Here is an 18,756-nt window from a genome sequence, read left to right on the forward strand (position 1 = left end):
ACTATTTTCCGTTGCTTGCCCAAGACTAATAATATTACTTTGTAAACTAGGAATATAATAAATGTCGGTCAATAATTGTTGCTCCCCCGTTTTACCGACTAGCAATATCGACCCTTTCCCGCAAATATCAACATAAGACCCATCTCCAAATTTAACTTTGCCACCAACACGCTTATTTAATTCAGAGAAAAAAGATAAATTACCCGTCATATGGTTGCTCGCACCGTTATCCAAATACAACAAGTCTTGTTCGTTGGAACCACTCTCGTAATCTTTTGGTATAACCTTCTGTTCATTCAAGTACACTTTTTCTTGAACACGCTGCATCATATAGAGGGACAGGTCTTTTTCTTTTGCTTCGGCCAAATGTGCTTGCCTCTCTTTCCTTTGTAACGGACACCTCGAAACGAAGTGACCAAATTCATCACAACGAAAGCATTGAACTTCCGAGTAATCCTTTTTACCCTTTTGTTTATCCCCTTCGTTAGACCCACCTTGTGAACCACGGTTCTGACTCCCACGTCCACCACCACGTCCACTACCACGTCCTCGATTCGAACCTTTCCCGCGCCCCCTACTCGATTCGAGTGAAAACTGATTCGAACTTGAAGAGGATTCAGAATTATTAAACAAAAGTTTACCTTCTTCAGAACGCAACATGTGTCATTTGATACGCTCCTCATAAGTCTTTAACCTCCCGACAACATCCTCAAAACCAACTGTTTTAAGGTATAACACTTGCTCGAGGGATGCTACAACTTGGATAAACCGACTCGGCAGGCTTGTGAAGAATTTCTGGACTAGCTTCCTTTCTTCATACGGTTGTCCAAGTGTGGCTGCTCTAGAAGAGATCGAGGTTATTCTCGAGGTATACTCGTCAATAGTTTCGGTTTCTTTCATCATCAAACCGTCAAATTCACGTATTAGCGTATGAAGTCTAGCATCCTTCACACGTCCCGCGCCCATATTTCTTGACTTTATGGCATTCCACATCTCTTTTGCTAATTTAAAATTACCGATTTGAAGTATCTGTTCCTCGGGAATCGACTGGAACAAAAGCGCCTTCGCGATGTTATTTTGCTTCGCGTCATTAGAGCCCGGGTCAATCACATCCCAAACTCCATGAATCCCAAAAATAACCTCCATATGCATACTCCAAATCGTGTAGTTTGTTTTCGTCAAACGCGGACACTGAAACGACCCGGAGTTCGTCTCCTTTTTCGCTTGGTTCGCGTCACCCATCTTGGTTCTACGACTATAAGATTTTGAAAAATCCCGTGACCTTGATTCAATGGTTTCAACACGTGATTTAATTTATCTACACAACCAAATCACCTTAATAAAATATTGAATAAGTCTTTATTCAATTCTTTTTATCACCACGACCTTTCACCAATTTAAACACAATTGACAAAAAAATAATTCTGCCAACTTTTAAAGCTAAAACCAAAGTTGGTAAAGTCAAACCAACACACAATCACGTGAAAGGCTTGATCACCTCACCTCACCTCACCTCACCTCACTTCGATAACCGTACTCCTAAGCACCTTAACAAAAACAAGTTCTGTTAACCACTTGAAATCAAGTCGACGTCCACCGATCGAAAAGTTATTCAATCGCTCCACCGATTAAACTTCGGAGGTCTTGAACGAAACGCCAAACACGAGTCACAGGTGATTGTAATAATCTTTGCCGATTGTAAGTATTTTGACACAGGTTTGAGAGTGCCGACCCCTCTTTGCCGACAAACCGAGATTCAATTTTTCGCGTGTTGATATCTGACCCTGTGCGAGGTCTTCAACACCAGTATTGACCCTCGTCCCCTCGTATGCTCTGATACCAATTAATGGAATTGGTACCACACGAACTTGTTAATTTGGCTAACACCCAAACACGAATATTATTATTGAGACACAAAACTCAATTAACCAATTACAATCTCTGAGCACGGGTATTTATAAACTAACCTATCACGATTAGACTACAACTAGGATTGCTAAATAATAGGACATGATAATTATACTAACAATTAAATCTAAGCACATTTAATAATCTATAATTATCCACTCCTTAAATCTCGTTACTTAACATTGCACGCCAAGTAACGACCTTTAACCGAAATTCCCAACATTCTTTACTTTTTTTTGACAACGTATTCTAAAAAAATATAAGTTTAGAATATAAAGAGTAAATTAAAATGGTCTCTCACAATTGCACCATAGTTAATGGCTACCACCTCTATAGCAATTATGTTGTTTGGTCGCTTTATGTTATTTGATTTCCGGTGGTGATGGTGGTTGGAAGTTAACAACTAACAAGTGGGAGTGACATCGACAGCGATAGTTATGGTGAATTTATGTTATTAGTGATTTTGTCATCAATATTATTTTTTGTTCAATTCTATTTAACTAAAGTGAAATTATAATATCAAGCACAAACGGATGGGTTTAAGGGGGAGAGCCGTTTAAAAGTTATATGAGAACTGACTATCAACAGAAAATGACTTTTGTTAGTAGTAACTGTGATCAACAATTTGTTGACTTGTTCTATTAGAGCATTTCTGGCCCATTTCTTACCATATATCCATATATATCATATAATTACATCAAATATCACTGTATTTTTCTTCTCCTGTTTAATTAAATAATATTTTTTATACCTTTATCATTATCTTTTTTCTCTCTTTCATTCACAACTACCTTTTAAAAATATTACATATTATACGGTATGAAAAGTGAAACCCCAAGTTTAACTTTCCCATATAATATTTTCTCTCTCCTCTACTCACAACCACTCGTAACCATATCATATAATTTTCAAAACCCTATCACACAAATATAGGAAATAGGCTGTGAGAATGCTCTTAATAGCAATTTCTATGAGATTAAGTGTCCACCATCATTAACTTTGTCGATCAATCAATCATATCATCAATTGTTGAATTACTTATGGAGGAATTATCGATATGGGGTTTTTTTGCTAACGCATATGCTATTGATGATAATGGTTAACTATTGTCTTTCCAACTAAATTTGTGATGATTCTCTGTCTATTAAAGAGATGTTAATAGTCATTTTATGACAACACAAAATTTTTACACAAATTACATTAATCATTATTATTGAACTTCCTGAATTATTCTATTAAGATTCTTATTGAATTAATTATTCTATTAAACATAAATACTTTAAACTGAAGGTAAGTTCTATATTATTAAGAAAGTTGTCTAGAACAATTTAGGAAACACGAAACCTATAGCTAGGACGGTGGCATTATTTGGGTGGTAGTGGCCATATGAGGTGGTTGTAATTAATCAAATGGCACACACAAACAACTTTGATGATCTTATTTTAGGTAATTATTTTTACCGACTTGTTATTGGCCGTACTTAGTCGAACTATTTTTTTTTTGAACTATCAAGGAAAAAAATAGGTATTATAGGCGGTCTAGCAAGATAATAATCGGGGCAGTAACCCCCCCCCCCTCGAATTTTAAATTACAACAGATGCACCAAAATGTATTACGACATTGCAAACTTATTTGTCTTGGAATATAAACGACCTTAAGTTCTCCCATGTTATATCCTTCATTTTCGATCTATTCCACACCCTAAATACCCCCCATGCTTTTATGTTGCCCACCATGTTACTTGCCACGTTGCTTAGGCGAATGGGCCATACTTAGGCCCTGTTTGTTTTGCCTCTTTGCTCTGAATAGAGGAAAACGTCTGATTCGGTCAGACGTAATCAGACGTGGGGCTGTTTGTTTTTTTCTGGCATTAAGAGGTTCAGCGTCTTAATAGCATCTGAACCAGTAAGAGCTTTTAGTGGGTCTGAAAACCTCTTAACCCAAAAAAAACATACGTTTGTCTCCGGCCTCCATTAACTTCTAACCCGGAGACTAGGCTCCATCTCCGACGACTAGAGGTTCGTCTCTAGCCTCCACCTCTTAATGATTCAGATTTCAGACATTTGAACCACCTCTTAACATTCAGATGTGGTATTCAGATTCAGACTTAAATCTCTAAAAAAAACAAACGCGGCCTTACTCAATCGACCTGTTATAAATTCACAAGAGTCTTTTAATAATTTCATAATGCAAGTTACTGCCAACTGAATCTGGAACACAATAAATGTATATACGTATTTAATGGGGTTTCCGTAGTGTTGTTCAAGATTGCAATATGTGATCTCAACATATACATGTGTCCAATAAACTACACTATCATAATAATAGCAAGCATATAATGATTATGTTGTTTTTAGGATTTTATGTATTTTGTTTTATTGTTGTTCTTGTCCTAGTTACACATGTCTGTTCATCAAGTTGTTAATAGTCAATTTGATAGTTCTTCTGTTGTTTCAATTTGGCCCGGCTTATTTTAGCAGTATATGTGGAAGTGTTTATTTCTAATTTACAAAAATAGATAATTCCATTTTTACTTCTAGCATATAAATCTTGTCACCTCATCAAAATGAAAATGACAAAAGCGAAAAAGAAAAAAAAATGCAAAATAAAGTTATTAACAGAAGTAAAAATTGTTTAATTAACCAAAGTGGAATACATTTTACTAGAGCAGAAAGAACAAATAAGTTATTTATTTTTTCTTTTTAATTTTGAAAAGTTTTAGAATGCAATAAAATGATTGAAATAGAATTTTATGCTTCTCTTCGATATTGTGAAAATATATATAAATATAATTCGTTTATTTATGGAATTTACAAACGTATAAACCATGATTCCATGAATAGGTTTTCACAATACAAGTGTAGGTAAACACCTAAAAAAGCATTTGAACAAATTAGTTTAATGCTTTATATAATATACACAACTAGTAAATTACCGGCGCGTTGCGCCGGAACCGGTCAGATATGCTTATATACTTTCAGATATGCTTATATACTTGTCATGCTACTCTAAATTCTAAGAGGCAAGCGTTAATACAAATAAAATATTTAAGACGATGTTTATTTGGCCGTTAAAACCCGAACGTTAGTAAATCCGAGCATTGTCGGTACCCTTCGTTGTGGCGGTGTGTCGACACGAATTTGGTCGGTTTCAGTTACTATACAGTCTAAACAATGCTGGTAAACAACCTGAGCATTGTCGGTACCCGGTGTCGTGGCGGTGAGTCGACACGAATTTGGTCAGTTTCAGTTGTGTTTTTTAAGGGGCAATATAAACAATATTGGTAAAACGTAAGCGTTAAAAACCCAAAAAATAAATTCGTCAAATTAACATATATAAAAAAAAGATTTAAAATGGCGTTTATTCGGTCGATAAAACCCGGACGTTATTAAAACTCAAGCATTGTTGGTCCTGGCGTTACGGTGGTGAGTCGACATCAATTCGGTTGGTTTCAGTTACACTCTATATGGTTTCAGAACTAAAACAAAAATGTTTGTAAAATCCAGTCGTTGGTAAATCATGTGTGTTGTCTATTCCAGACGTTGTAGTGGTGAATCGACACAAATAACCGTTTAATCATCAAACTTGAAACAAAAACGAAAAAAATATATATAATACTTGGACAGTCTGGCGCCGCCAAATGGATTAATCATAGTCTAGCGGCACGAAACTTTCTTTTTATTATATATAATATAACATCGTATGCAAGAAATTAACGTTTTTTAATATGAACCACTGATAAAAATAATAAGGACTTAGATTGATTTTTTTTGTTCTTAAAATAATTCAATATTTTCTAATGAACCTCTCATGGAAAATGGAAAGGAGTCTATGAACATCATTCATTAGGTAATTGTAGAACAACGCATCGCTAGTCACGTCTTAGGAAGGGTTTTTTTCGGTGACCACCCTCAAACTTTAGAGTAATTATTTGTCTAAGAACGAATGGTAAGAGAAAGTGAATAAATTTTGTAACAAGAGTACATGCTAATTCTCCACTCTCACATAGATATATACTAGATATTGTTTCATTTCATTGTCAAATGATAGTGTGCCCGGAACAACGTTATGACTTTTATAATAACTCCTAAAGATGTTATTAATAATCATTTCTTAACATGCAATCCACACAACTTGTCATATAAGCAAAACATCATTAATAGACCTCTGGCATAGTCCTGACTCAACGGGTCAGGAAACCATAAGCTAACCGACCTAAATACTCGGAATTAAAATGATAGTTTTTAGTATTATAGCATTTATCTGTTGAGTAATTCTTAAAAATACGTAGGAGACACTTAATATTTTTATTTTTCAAAATGAATAAAAGACTGGTGAAAAAACAATTAATTTGGTCTATCGTATAAGATGGGGGGTTGACGAGGAGTGACGGCCTTACGAAATCAAGATCGACTTGGATACCTATATCCCCTAACACCTCTTGCTTACCCCCATTCATTTTTATTCAATATAATAATATATAATATTATTATAAATTCACTAGACAACGTGGGTCAAGTTTTAATTCCACCTTTGTATTTTGTTGAAAATTAAATATCTTTTAAGGCATAAATTTGACTAAAATAAAATTACACTTTCCTTGAAACCTTCTAGGTGCCTATATATACACACATATACATACATGCATAATAATCCCTTGATAGAACACATAATTTGTATATAAAAGGGGATTAATATTTACAAGAAAAGTAATCACTTCTGGGACACGTTTTGAAAGTTAAACGAGCTAGTGTTTTGGATAATAATCTATGTCGGCTAGAGACTGAGGTTTATACTTTATACAACAACCAGTTAAAGAGCTTCTTCTCCGGCTAACACTTCCACGACTGCCGGAAAATTTCATATATTCCGGTGAGTTTTTTTTTCTTTCTCCTTCTTCTGTTCTTTACTGCTGCATCTGTTTCGGGTGGCTGGGAAAGGTGTTACGAGTTTGATTTTAAATACGGGTTATAAAGTTAATAATTATGATTATAAATATGTGTGTTAAATCAAATAAAAAAACTTTACGTGTGGAAACGTACAAATAAATAGAATAATTATAGTAACAGTAGAGTAATTATTATTTTATATTATATCTTATTTTTATGTGTAATTACTCTAATTCAAAAATGACTAATAATAATAATAATTACTTAAGTTATTTATACGTATATATTTAATGAGTTAATTTTATTTGTATAAGACGTTGTTGGTAAAAAAGCAAACAAGTAACAGTAACAATAAGGGTGGTGGCGGTGTTTCCACCATACCCGATAGCACTACCCGCAGCCTACCCTACAAAAGAACAATGAAAACAAAATTAACTTATAAAATTATAATTACTCAAATTTTGAAAATCAGGCCGAATTGGATTTTTCAAGTTAGGCATGACCTTTAGTTATCGTTTTCATGTAGACATAATTTTATTAACACTAATTTTTTTTTTTAATTTCAATTGTAAATATTTTTTTTAATATTGTGATGCTTTTTATTTTTGTTACCTCATGTTAAAACAATTGTTCACACGGAATGATAAGTTTATTAAAGGGCCAAAACATAAAGCAAGGCTTTTGTCAAAGTTGGGAGGCATTATCACGACTTTCGTACCTTCAAAAATCACCACTTTTAGCCTTTTATTGCTTTACGCTTTTATGGCCTGCATCTAATTGATTTTTTATGTTAATGTGTAGGTTAATAGCATTCTATTATCAATTAAACGGCTTAATTGTTGGTGTAAATTTCATTTAAAAAAATACATATTATGTTATTGTAATTGTTTAAATGATTATTATGTTATATATACTACGTTAAAGGTTTTCATTGGCACCAGTATCTTGCTCGACCATGTTTTTTATGTTATACTATCTCGGTTGTTCAAAAAAAATAAAATAAATGATTGAATTGGTTTTAAAAGAAAATTCGAGAAAATAATGCTTATGTTTATTGGAACAATATAATTTTGCATTTTTTAATGATATCATATGGATAAAAATAAAATGAGAAATAAAAATTTTCTATTATTGACTAAAAAATAGCATTTTCTTCTACTAATTGTAAAAACATTTTGGATTTTTTGATTATTAAAATATTATTTCATTGTTGGTGATAGAAAAAGTAAACTTAACGATCATATTATCTTATATAGAGAAAGTGAACATAACGATCATGTTATCTTTATAATAATATATATGTGCTTATAATAATTAGTATTAAAATAATACTTATAGTTATATTTTAATGTATATATGAATGTTACAAAAACGCAGGACAAAAATGGGATTAAGACGGAACACAAAATGGCTTGTCATGATATTGCTTTTGTGTTTAAGCTTATCTCGTATTCAAGGACAATCTACTACCACTACTCAACCAGGTAAATGATTGTATTCTATAAATTTTATTAAACTATTATCACGTTTATACAAAACCAAATTTAGCTGGAAAACTATGAGAATCGTATATATATTTGTAAATGGAAGATAATCGTATGTAGTGAAAGAGTTAAAGAGACACCGGCTAAAACATAATATAATTGTATCAAATTTAAAACAATATGCATAAGTGTTTAATTAAACGTTTCTCACAGTTTCAGTTTGATACTGATTTTGTATAGACCGTCCATTTTATACGTTATTATCATCATATTTATGTAAAATCTGTTTATGCAGCCGAAGAAAACCAAATATTAGATGACACAGCTAGGCGGGATCCTCTGGAAAACTTGAGAAAATACAAGGGAGGATATGACATTACCAACGTCCATTATTGGAGTGTATGTTTATTTTGACCTTTATTATATTCTAGAAGTTTACTATCTTTTTATACAATCAGACCAGTTATCGAATTCGACATCTTACACGTCTGTGTTGGACCAGTTTCAAAAACTAGATTACATCATAAATAATTTATAACTTCAATATACATAGTTAATTAACTTAAAAACTTATAAAATATTTTATTTTCATATGTAAATTCGCAAAATTTATAAACTATGCAGTCTGAAAGAAGCAGAATATGAGGTAAAAAGTACTAAAGAGTCACTAAATTATACTTTGTAAAAAAAAATAAAAAATAAAAGATTTGAAAATCCGTTGAACCATCTATTGGTATTCGGGTTCACCTGTTGGTATCATATTAATGGACCGAACCATTTGTGTAGACGGTTCCTGATCCGGTTCAAAAGCTAGATTGTGCTATAAATAATTTATAAAATATTGTCGCAGTCAACTGCATACACAGGAATAGCAGGATATGTGCTTGGAGCACTATGGCTCTTATGCGGCGTCGTTTTTGGAATATATCTTATAGCAACCACTTGTTGCAAAAGAAGCAGGAAACTGAAGAAACACAAGAGACCAACATCCCACAAACAATATTATCTTTGGCACATTATTCTTGCAGCTTTCTTCACAATTTTGGCCATGTAAGCCTTCAATTCTATTCAGTATTCACACATGCATTATAGAGTTGTACATGCAATAACCAAAACCATTTATGTTACTTACAGAACTGGAACTGGATTAGTACTTGGAGGGAATGCAAAATTCCATTCGAGGGCGGATAAGATAATCGATATAATAATCGATACGGCTGATGATGCATCAAAGACGATATATAATACAACTGAAGCAATGAAAGTGACACGAATGAATTTACAAGGTACAAATGTTGATGTAAGCACCACACGGTTCCTTGAATCCACTTCGAGGCGGCTTGACTCGACTGCTGATGATATAGAACGAGAAGCGAGAACAAATCGGCATAGGATTGATGTAATCCTTCGTGTTCTGTAAGTTTCTTTCGACATGAAACACCCACATCCAAAATTTATATTTATTAAAAGTCTGTCAGCTGTTGTATCAAATAATAACTTATTTTCATGGATAAATGATTTAGGAAGTATTATTTATCAAATTATCGTTAATATCGATTAAGATAAAACATAACCTAAATGCTTTGTTTAACGTTGCTAAACAACTTTCGGCTTTTGATTGTAGGTACATCGTAAGTACAGTTATTTTCTCGTTGAATTTGGTTGCTGTTATCGCACTAGCAGGTGCTTTTTTTCATCTACTTAAGTCCAGTTTGACTTACAGAATAAAGTTTATAGTCAGTCTATACACAAACTCTTTATGTATAAAATGTTCTTGTTCTCATACTAAGTTAAGACAATTCTGTATGGTATGCAGCTGTTGGAGTCATGAAAAAAAGGCGAATTCTTCACATGTAAGTCCACCAAGATGACTCATTTTGATCATTTATCGATATTGTGCCCAGTTTCTAAGTGTAACGGTGCGTTGCAGATTAATCGTGTTTTGTTGGTTAATCACTGTTCTATGTTGGGTATTCTTTGGGGCGTACTTCTTCTTATCGCGGTATGTTTTTGTTTATAATCCCCTTTCACTTTGCACAAACTATATATGTGAATAATGAATGACTTATTTTATTTAGATTCGCGGGCGATACATGCACAGCAATTGAGGGATTTCAAAAAGATCCTTACAATAACAGCTTGAGCTCAATCCTTCCTTGTGATCAATTGCTTTCAGCCGAATCAGCCCTTACCGACGTTAGTGCAGGAGTTTACGACCTAGTAAATGAGGTATGCATACCATTTTATCGTTTATTACAACTGGTTAACACTTTTTGGACCATATGATATAAATGGTTAAGATGTTAATTAGGATTAAAAACACAAAAAATGATATGTTTATAAATTAATGGATAAAATTAGGCTATGATCAGAAACTAAACCTTACACCAGTAAATAGTGAGCCATAAAGTTATTAACAAAACAATTGCTGGAAATACTGCAGGTGAATGCAAACATCTCGCGAATACAACAAGATTCGTCTTTTGGAGTATGCAACCCGTTCTCCGGGCCCCCAGAGTACAATTACCAGCCAAACAATTGCTCAGAGAACGATATTCGTATAGGCGACATCCCTGAGGTATGTCTATACCTCCATGTTTACAGCGTTTTTTTAACCGTGAGAACCTGTTACTAGAATCTCATGGGTCCCACTAATATATATAGAAAGTACGTATTAACATTTTAAACTTTTCTTTCGTGAAGCTTTTGAGGCTGATTACTTGTGTTGATCCCGTGGACGGAGTTTGCAACGGAGGGATTCCCATATCAGGAAACGATTTCAGAACCGCAGTCGCATACACAAGTTCAATTCAAATACTTCTAAATTCCTACCCCGGAATGGAAAGCCTCCTTCATTGTCAAACAGTGAAGGATGCATTTGCTGAAATTCTTGAACACCACTGCAAGCCAGTAAAAAGAGACGTAAAAATCGTGTGGGCAGGGCTAGTGTTTCTATCGATTGTAATGGTGTTCTTGATTCTTACATGGGTCGTTGAAGCGTACCATGCACGCAACCATCGGTTTTCGGATGGATCGGTAAAGCCTCATCATGCAGATGATGTTATTGAACTTGGAAGAGCAGAAGATATAGGAAAAGATGAAGTAGATAGCAAGTAAGAGATGATTTATGCATCCTTGAAAGCTATGATAATGGTAGCTAATCAAGAGATGATGAGAGGAAACATATAGAAAATTAAAGAAAGAAGGTTTGTTCAAGAGTTTATTTATTTGTTCTTTAGTTTGAAACAAATCAGCGAAGCAGAATGGGGACAAACCCCACATAAGTCTTGTATACAGTGATCCAACTAATGAAATTTAGAATATATATTATTTATTTTTTAACATTAATTATTTTTTGTACTATAAATATTGGGTGTTCATGTACGTTGTACTCAAAACCAATTTGAAGTAGAGAACTTGAAGTACTGTATCCATTTGGATATGGTGTGTATCATGTGTAACAAACTAAGAGAAAGAGGATGAAATAAACGGTTATATAACAATCTAATGTATCACTTAAAGCAATTGATAAAAAGTGTTTATATGATTCATAGTCATTTACTCAAAGTTGGTTCTATATTAGACGTTTCTTGTGACACTTCAAAGATTATATTCGTAAGTTTACCAATATAGGGTAAAGTTAAAATACAAAGGACAACAAAAATGAAAAAGGTGAGAAGGAATCCAGTCAATTGATCTTAGATTTGAATGACTGAGATTAATTTAATAAATAAAAATTGATGAAAAGGACATTAAGGTAATAACCCACATTTGTTGACTTTCTCTCTCCACATGCAAGGCACATGTCAATTCCTCTATCATTTTAAAATATCAATAACTTTTTCATTCGACATTTTTTTTAAAAAAATTCACCATAATAATAAGCGTTTTTTTATCTTAAAAAAGAATATCATATTGTTATACAAAAATAAAAAAAAATTAATGGGTTTTTTAATTGTGTTTTTTTGTTGTTCATTGTGTCATTGTGTAATATGTTGTTTCCATTGTGTTTTACATTTCAAGTCATTGTGTTATATATATTCACCATTGTGTGTTACGTTTTAGGCCATTGTGTTATACGTATTTACCATTGTGTTTTACGTTTCAAGTTATTGCGTAACATGTATTAATGACGAAAAAAGACACAATGGTGTGCGAAAAGACACAATGGCGAAAAACGACACAATGATGTGCGAAAAGACACAATGACGAAAAAAGACACAATGATAAGCGAAAAGACACAATGGTGTGCGAAAAGACACAATGACGAAAAAAGACACAATGATAAGCGAAAAGACACAATGGTGTGCGAAATGACACAATGACGAAAAAAGACTCAATGACGAAAAAAGACACAATGATAAGCGAAAAAACACAATGGTGTGCGAAAAAAGACACAATTATAAGCGAAAAGACACAATGACGAAAAAAGATACAACGACGAAACAATGGCATGTGAAAAGACACAATGACGAAGAAAGACACAATAATAAGCGAAAAGACACAATGGTGTGCGAAAAGACACAATGACGAAAAAAGACACAATGATAAACGAAAAAGACACAATGGTGTGCAAAAAGACACAATGACGTGATTTTTGTTTTAAATTTTATATAACAAAAATCATACACATATTAAAGATAAAAAACGCTTGTTATTATGATGATTTTTTTTTTAAAAAAAATATCATACGAAAAAGTTATAAACGTTCTAAAATGATGGGGGTATTAACATGTGTCTTGCATGTGGGTAGAAAAAATGGGTACAATTACCTTTATACCATTTTTCCTTTGTTCCTCACTCAACACATGTCCATTATTTATGGCTTCTTACACTTCTTATTTTTATTACCCTTTGTAGAATAACTTGACCCTACCAATATAATCTCTAATATTTTATTCGTGTCCATTTAAATTAATAGTGTTCACACAAACCATTCTTATTATTAGTTACAACTTACAACATACATGGCTACATTTTCCTTCCATATTTCTAAGTAAAAAAGACATCACCTAACTTGTGTCAAGATCAATTATATTTTTGTATCCAAATCAAACAATATCTAAATACCGGAAACAAGGTTATACTAAACAATCAAAAATCTTTTAAAAAGTTATATTATTTCTAAGGCAATATAATGATGAATACTTATTTGTAAAAACAAGTGGGTTTTAAAGGTTTAGGTGTTAAACTTTTTCTAGAAATAATTACATTAATTATTTTCACTTTATTAGGATGAGTAGTCATCTTGAAGCATCCATCTTCAGTGTATTCAAAAGTTTTGTTTTTGTTGCTATTATTATTAATATAATTTTTGTGTGCCTAATCCTTGGGTTTAACTTACTATACCTGAACGACGGCGTCACTGTCGAAGGTTGAACTGAAAGAGCCGCTATTAAACTTGACTCTTGCTTTATCGATGGAAGGATCAATTGATGCAGGTTTATCTAATGATTTCTGCTCTAATCTTCTCCTCAAGGAAGACGAGCATCATAATCGTACGGACTCCATCTACTGGTATCAATCTCAAACTTCATCATTCAATTGAATCTCATTTCGGCTATTCATAATTCGCATATAGTTAGTTTTTAGGGCTTCAACAAGGAATTTGGATAGTTTGTACTCTTTTACTTATGTTGACTAAAGCTGTGTTAGTTGCTTCTTATATATGTAGCTATTAAAAGGTCTGTAAATGAACTGAACGTGACGTGACGTGACGTGACGTGACGTGACGGGGAGGTCGTTTACGTTCGTTTGTTTAATAATTGGATCAAGATGAACAAGAAATTTTGTTTGATTAAGTAACCGAACGAACATGAAAAAAGGGCGTGAACGTTCGGGAATATGTTCGTTAAGCCCCTTCATTATGGTTATGTCTAACGTTTGGGATCAAGCATTTTTTTCTTTAATTTTTAAAAATGGTATATGCTCGTTTGTGTTCGTGAACAAGCTCAATTTCCTTAATGAACGAAAACAAACAAGAAGTTTTGTTCGGTTATGTATTCGTGATGCGTTTGTGAACAAGGTCAATGCTAAACGAACAAACATGAACAAAGCTCCGTTTGCTATTACTTTGGATTTCATGAAAACGTTAATTGTTAAACTGTAAAACTTAAAGTGATCAAATTGGAGCATGCTTAAAGTATTTATGCTCAAATTCAAATTAGGATAAATTCTAGGTTAAATGTCTATTAAATTTGAACTCTGAGAAAAGGTACATGTTTTAAGATATTGCAGATCATTTTGAAGGTGTTCCTTCATATCCTTTATACAAACACTTAGCATCAGCTTTACTCAAGTCAATATTATCTGGAGCCATTCATAAAATGCACACCGATACGCCTTTGATCCATGAAGATTCTTCATTGAAACAGAAAGAATGCGAGTGGAACAATATTATTAGAGAAAAAGGATCTGATCTGATGAAAGTATCTTTTTAACTTTTAATGTGTAATACTGTAATGTTGTTCTATATACTGTTTTAAAATTGTGTGTCATAACCAGATGCTGGAGACAGTGGACTTTGAACTTCATGTTCAGGAACCCTTTTTCTCTCAGATCAAAGGTCCCAGCATAAAATTTTGTTCTGATTATTAGTTATTACTATCGTATATAAGAAGTCTGGCACAAAACTTAATTATTTTTCTATTTTCATAATTACAGATGGGCATAAAACTATTGAGGGAAGGTGTGCTGGTGGTGCAAATCGGTATGACAGTACAAAACTGAATTACTAGCTTACTTGAGTCCATATTTTTTTTAGTAGACTAATTTGCAGTTGCATATTCAACTGTCAGTTTTGAAGCAGGATCTTTGATTCTATTCAACAAATGTTTGTTGCTTCAAGTTGAGGTGTGTCACCACGCATCTGCAGTTTTTCTACACCTTACCCACTATCATTTTTTTTAATTAGTTAAAATATTACAGGATGTTCATCGGTATGCTTCGTTTTCTGACATGTTAGCAGCCGAGGGTCTTGATAAAGTTTTACCAGGTGTCGAAACCATCAAAGAAGGCAATGCTCTTTTATTGATATTATTATTAGACAAAGTTAAAAAAGAATTACAATGATTCTAGAATATATATATATATATATATATATTTATATATATATATAATTTTAAATTTTCAGGGGTACTAATTTATAGGAAGTTTTACACTGAAGAGAGGGAAAAGTCAAATGGTGTTCTTGCTATACGTATAAAACAAACATCACAGCTTTATGATCATTTGGCAGCAATTCTTGCGGTTAGTTGCTTCAAAAGTTACAATTTTGATCCAGACTCATATTTTTTTTTTCAGCATGTTTGACCAAAGTAAATGTTTCTTGTTTCAGTTATAAATTATATTTACTGCTGATGTTATGTAATTTTACCACTTTTTGTAGGCACTGTGTTATGATGGCATTCAAAGGCTTCTTGGTATTTCACACACTGTAGGAACGGTTCCTGATGCACTTCCACTGCCCAGATCAATATTACTTTCTGCTTTTTCATTGCCACATAATCCAGAAGTATGAAGTTATGATTAGATTAGATGTTGTTGAAAGTTTTCTTATAATTATGCATGTTGAGTGCGTATAAACTATTTTTGAAATATTAAGACATGATTATTAAAAAGTATATGTAATTTTGCCTGTAACCGAACCAACAGTTCAGCGAACTGTTCGTGAACCGTTCAGTGGGAAGTTCATTTATTAAATAAGCAACCTAACATTATAAGTTTTTTGTTCATTTAGTTAAACGAGCGAACATGAATACATGTCTCTTTCGTTCATTTATGTTCATGAGCGTTCATTTATATTTATTCATTTATGTCCATTTATCTTTGCTAGATATTCGTAATTTACTTAGTTATTTGAATTTTCAAAGCTCATTACAATTTAGTCTAGTTTTAATAAGTTTTCAGGCACACCAGATTTTGTTTATATTTACTTTTAATTAGTGTTTGCTTAGTTATGTCCTTTCTTCTATATTTAGTTATGTTCACCTGTCAATGTCCGTGAACTATTTGTTTATACTAACAAACATAAACGGACACGAATGCACCTCATTTTCTTAACGTACGAACACGAACAAGAAAACTCGTTTGTTTAACTTTGTGTTTGATTGTTTGTTTGGCTAAACTATAAACGAACATGAGCATTTTTCATTTGTTTTCGTTCAGTTCATTTATAGGCCTAAATGTGATCCTGTGATCGTTTTTGATTGATTTAATTTTAATCACATAGTGGCGGATCTAAAAAAAAATTCACAGGGGAACAAGGCACTAGACGTGGTAGGATAACTGGTCAAAATGGGTAAAATAAATATCATCCTTTCATTATTTTGTTAACATAGCAACTAAACAATCATAAATAATGCTTAGTGACAACTTAATGTCCCTTGGTTTGAGGTTAAAAGTTCGGTTTTGAGTGATGGAGCTCGGGCTTTGGACAAGCATGTCAGCAGGAGCAACGGGAAATTTTGGGGTTCTTTTTCTGGAAATGGTTAGTATTTCTGTCTTTGTCATTTTTTTTGTGTGTTCGGTTATGAATACTGAAACAGCTTTATTAGGATAGTAATCCAAATCTTTGAATCAAACAGGATGTTGCATTCGTTAAAAATGCACTAAATATTTTCAACCTCTAAATTAGTTCATTTAATTTTTTAGAATATATTTTTGATCAATGCCATTGTTCTCACTTTCATGGTGTCCAGACTCTCATAAGAATATGCTAGCCTTGAAGGTGATTAACCACTTGATAGCCCATTGTTGCTGGCTTAATGTGCATATTGTTCCGCCACATGGGCCCGTTTTTGAGATCCGGGTTCAAGATGGTTATGGTGCAAGATGGTCCTTAAACACAACCAAGGTATTATTCATGCACACTTTACTTTAGTGACTTTTAGTATTTCTATATAGACTAGTTGGGTTCAGCTGTTCAGCCCTGTTTTGAACCCGAAACGATCCTGATTTTGAAACCGGCCTGAACCTGAACCGAAACTGGTCAATCTCAAACAGAACCAGTTAAAACCTGGTTTCAACTCGCTCAAACCCGATTCTTTCCTCCTTATAATCCATTTTCAATCTGAACCAGTTTGAGCCAAAACCCATTGTTGACTAGGTATGACCAAACCTGAACCGGTTTGGGCCTAGAACTCGATTTGTGCACCTCCATTGCGCATGCTTAGGAGTTAGGACTTACAGACCTGGACATGGCTTAGGTCCAGGATTATTTTGGACTTGAGCCCATTTGTGCACCTCTCTTTGTGTATATTAGGTGTCCAAATAGTCGGCTCGGCCGGTTTGGAAATGGATCCAAACTGGTAGCTGTTTACAGAACTAAATAAGTACATATTTTAAACATGAGAAACTCAAAAAGCATGCCAGCTAATTTGGTGGACAGTATTCCTGCAGGCTTACCATTTCCTTTTCAAAATTTTCATTTGTATATATGATATATTTTACAGTTTATTGGATTTTTCGAATCGTATATGGAGGATGGTTATGCAAGGGGATGGAAACATTAGAGCGTCGTTCCAAACTGGCTGTTAATGATGGTGATAGTGGTGGTGGTAAATCAAGGGCGGCCATATTTTGTTTAGCCGTCATGATGTTGTTGACTGAACAGGTTTACCTAGTCACTCTATGGTCAAAGACAGGCCAATAAAACAAGGAAAAATGTATCATTTGATGAGTCAAAATGTCTTGTTTGAGGACGAGTTAGCTAGTTAATGTTGTGATGTTTTTGGAATGACAAGTTCATAAGATTCTGTAAGGGCCGTATAAGTAGGGTGCAACAACCATGTAGGACAAGTATGTATTCTGTAGAGACCCCCAATGCAGCCATGAAGACTTCTATATTGATTTCTGGGATTAAACAACTTTGAACTTTTCAGCTTTGTTTCTACCCTTAGATTTTTTTCAGATACTTTGGTTTTTTAATGGTTTTTTATTCTATTGGTGTGTTGTGTGTGTGTTTTATACTACGACACGGTTGTGTGTGAATCCTAGAGGAAAACGTACTTGAAACGATTTAAGTACATAGTTTGTTTTCTAATTAGAACATGTAAAGTTGGATGCACTACTTTAATAATTATTTAAAAGCGTAGTAGGGAAAGGTTCTTGTATAATCGAAGTTTAAAGCTACCTATAAAGATTTGCAAAGTTAAATGAAAATTTGTGAAATTTGAGGGTAGTTTAGAACCACATAGGGAGGGTTTGTTTATCCGGATAAAAAGTTCACATTGTGACGTTTTTGTAAGGTGAAATATTGTGTGCAAGTTAATTGCCCAGAAAACAGAAAAATGATGTGGTGGTACTATTTTATATAAGTGAAACTGTAATAGTATAGTGCATGCATTGATGATTATTCAAAGGAAGGGAGGTCAATCTACATAGATAATTGAACTCGATGAAATTCTAATGTGTAGGAATTTCCGATCCATTTTTTACCTTATAAATTTTCATAGTACCATGTGCTTTTATCCATC

The 18,756-nt window shown here is 33.3% G+C and overlaps 2 protein-coding genes and 2 long non-coding RNA genes across 4 annotated transcripts; 3 read left to right on the forward strand and 1 right to left on the reverse strand.

Moving 5' to 3' along the window:
- Positions 1-663: 663 nt before the first annotated feature.
- On the reverse strand, positions 664-1,242 carry LOC143529843 (uncharacterized). Its single transcript, XM_077025549.1, has one exon. The coding sequence runs from the start codon at positions 1,240-1,242 to the stop codon at positions 664-666; it is 579 nt and encodes a 192-aa protein (XP_076881664.1).
- Positions 1,243-7,919: 6,677 nt separating this feature from the next.
- LOC143529571 (uncharacterized) lies at positions 7,920-11,599 on the forward strand. Its single transcript, XM_077025338.1, has 10 exons — positions 7,920-8,281; positions 8,577-8,680; positions 9,132-9,331; positions 9,416-9,697; positions 9,906-9,964; positions 10,098-10,134; positions 10,212-10,283; positions 10,360-10,510; positions 10,725-10,859; positions 10,985-11,599. Exons 1-10 carry the CDS (start codon positions 8,158-8,160, stop codon positions 11,396-11,398), a joined length of 1,578 nt encoding a protein of 525 aa, XP_076881453.1. The 5' UTR covers positions 7,920-8,157; the 3' UTR covers positions 11,399-11,599.
- Positions 11,600-14,496: 2,897 nt separating this feature from the next.
- LOC143529582 (uncharacterized) lies at positions 14,497-15,317 on the forward strand. The gene is made up of 4 exons (XR_013134687.1): positions 14,497-14,709; positions 14,786-14,990; positions 15,079-15,133; positions 15,209-15,317. It is a non-coding gene; the product is annotated as an uncharacterized LOC143529582 (long non-coding RNA).
- An 88-nt stretch (positions 15,318-15,405) lies between these two features.
- Positions 15,406-18,521, forward strand: LOC143529587 (uncharacterized). Its single transcript, XR_013134688.1, has 4 exons — positions 15,406-15,529; positions 15,669-16,769; positions 16,981-17,135; positions 17,734-18,521. It is a non-coding gene; the product is annotated as an uncharacterized LOC143529587 (long non-coding RNA).
- The last annotated feature ends 235 nt before the right edge of the window (positions 18,522-18,756 follow it).

The sequence above is a fragment of the Bidens hawaiensis genome, unplaced genomic scaffold (genome assembly GCF_021521415.1).
Source record: "Bidens hawaiensis isolate Kalapana, Puna unplaced genomic scaffold, B.hawaiensis_p1.1 tig00000636_1, whole genome shotgun sequence".
NCBI classification, from domain to species: Eukaryota; Viridiplantae; Streptophyta; class Magnoliopsida; order Asterales; family Asteraceae; genus Bidens; species Bidens hawaiensis.

Excerpts from the sequence above, each read along its gene's own strand:
- LOC143529843 (XM_077025549.1), bottom strand. The coding sequence starts at position 1,242 with ATGGGTGACGCGAACCAAGCGAAAAAGGAGACGAACTCCGGGTCGTTT.
- LOC143529571 (XM_077025338.1), top strand. The coding sequence starts at position 8,158 with ATGTTACAAAAACGCAGGACAAAAATGGGATTAAGACGGAACACAAAA. Across the intron at positions 8,282-8,576 it reads TACTACCACTACTCAACCAG|CCGAAGAAAACCAAATATTA; the intron begins GTAAATGATTGT and ends CTGTTTATGCAG. Across the intron at positions 9,965-10,097 it reads TGCTGTTATCGCACTAGCAG|CTGTTGGAGTCATGAAAAAA; the intron begins GTGCTTTTTTTC and ends TATGGTATGCAG.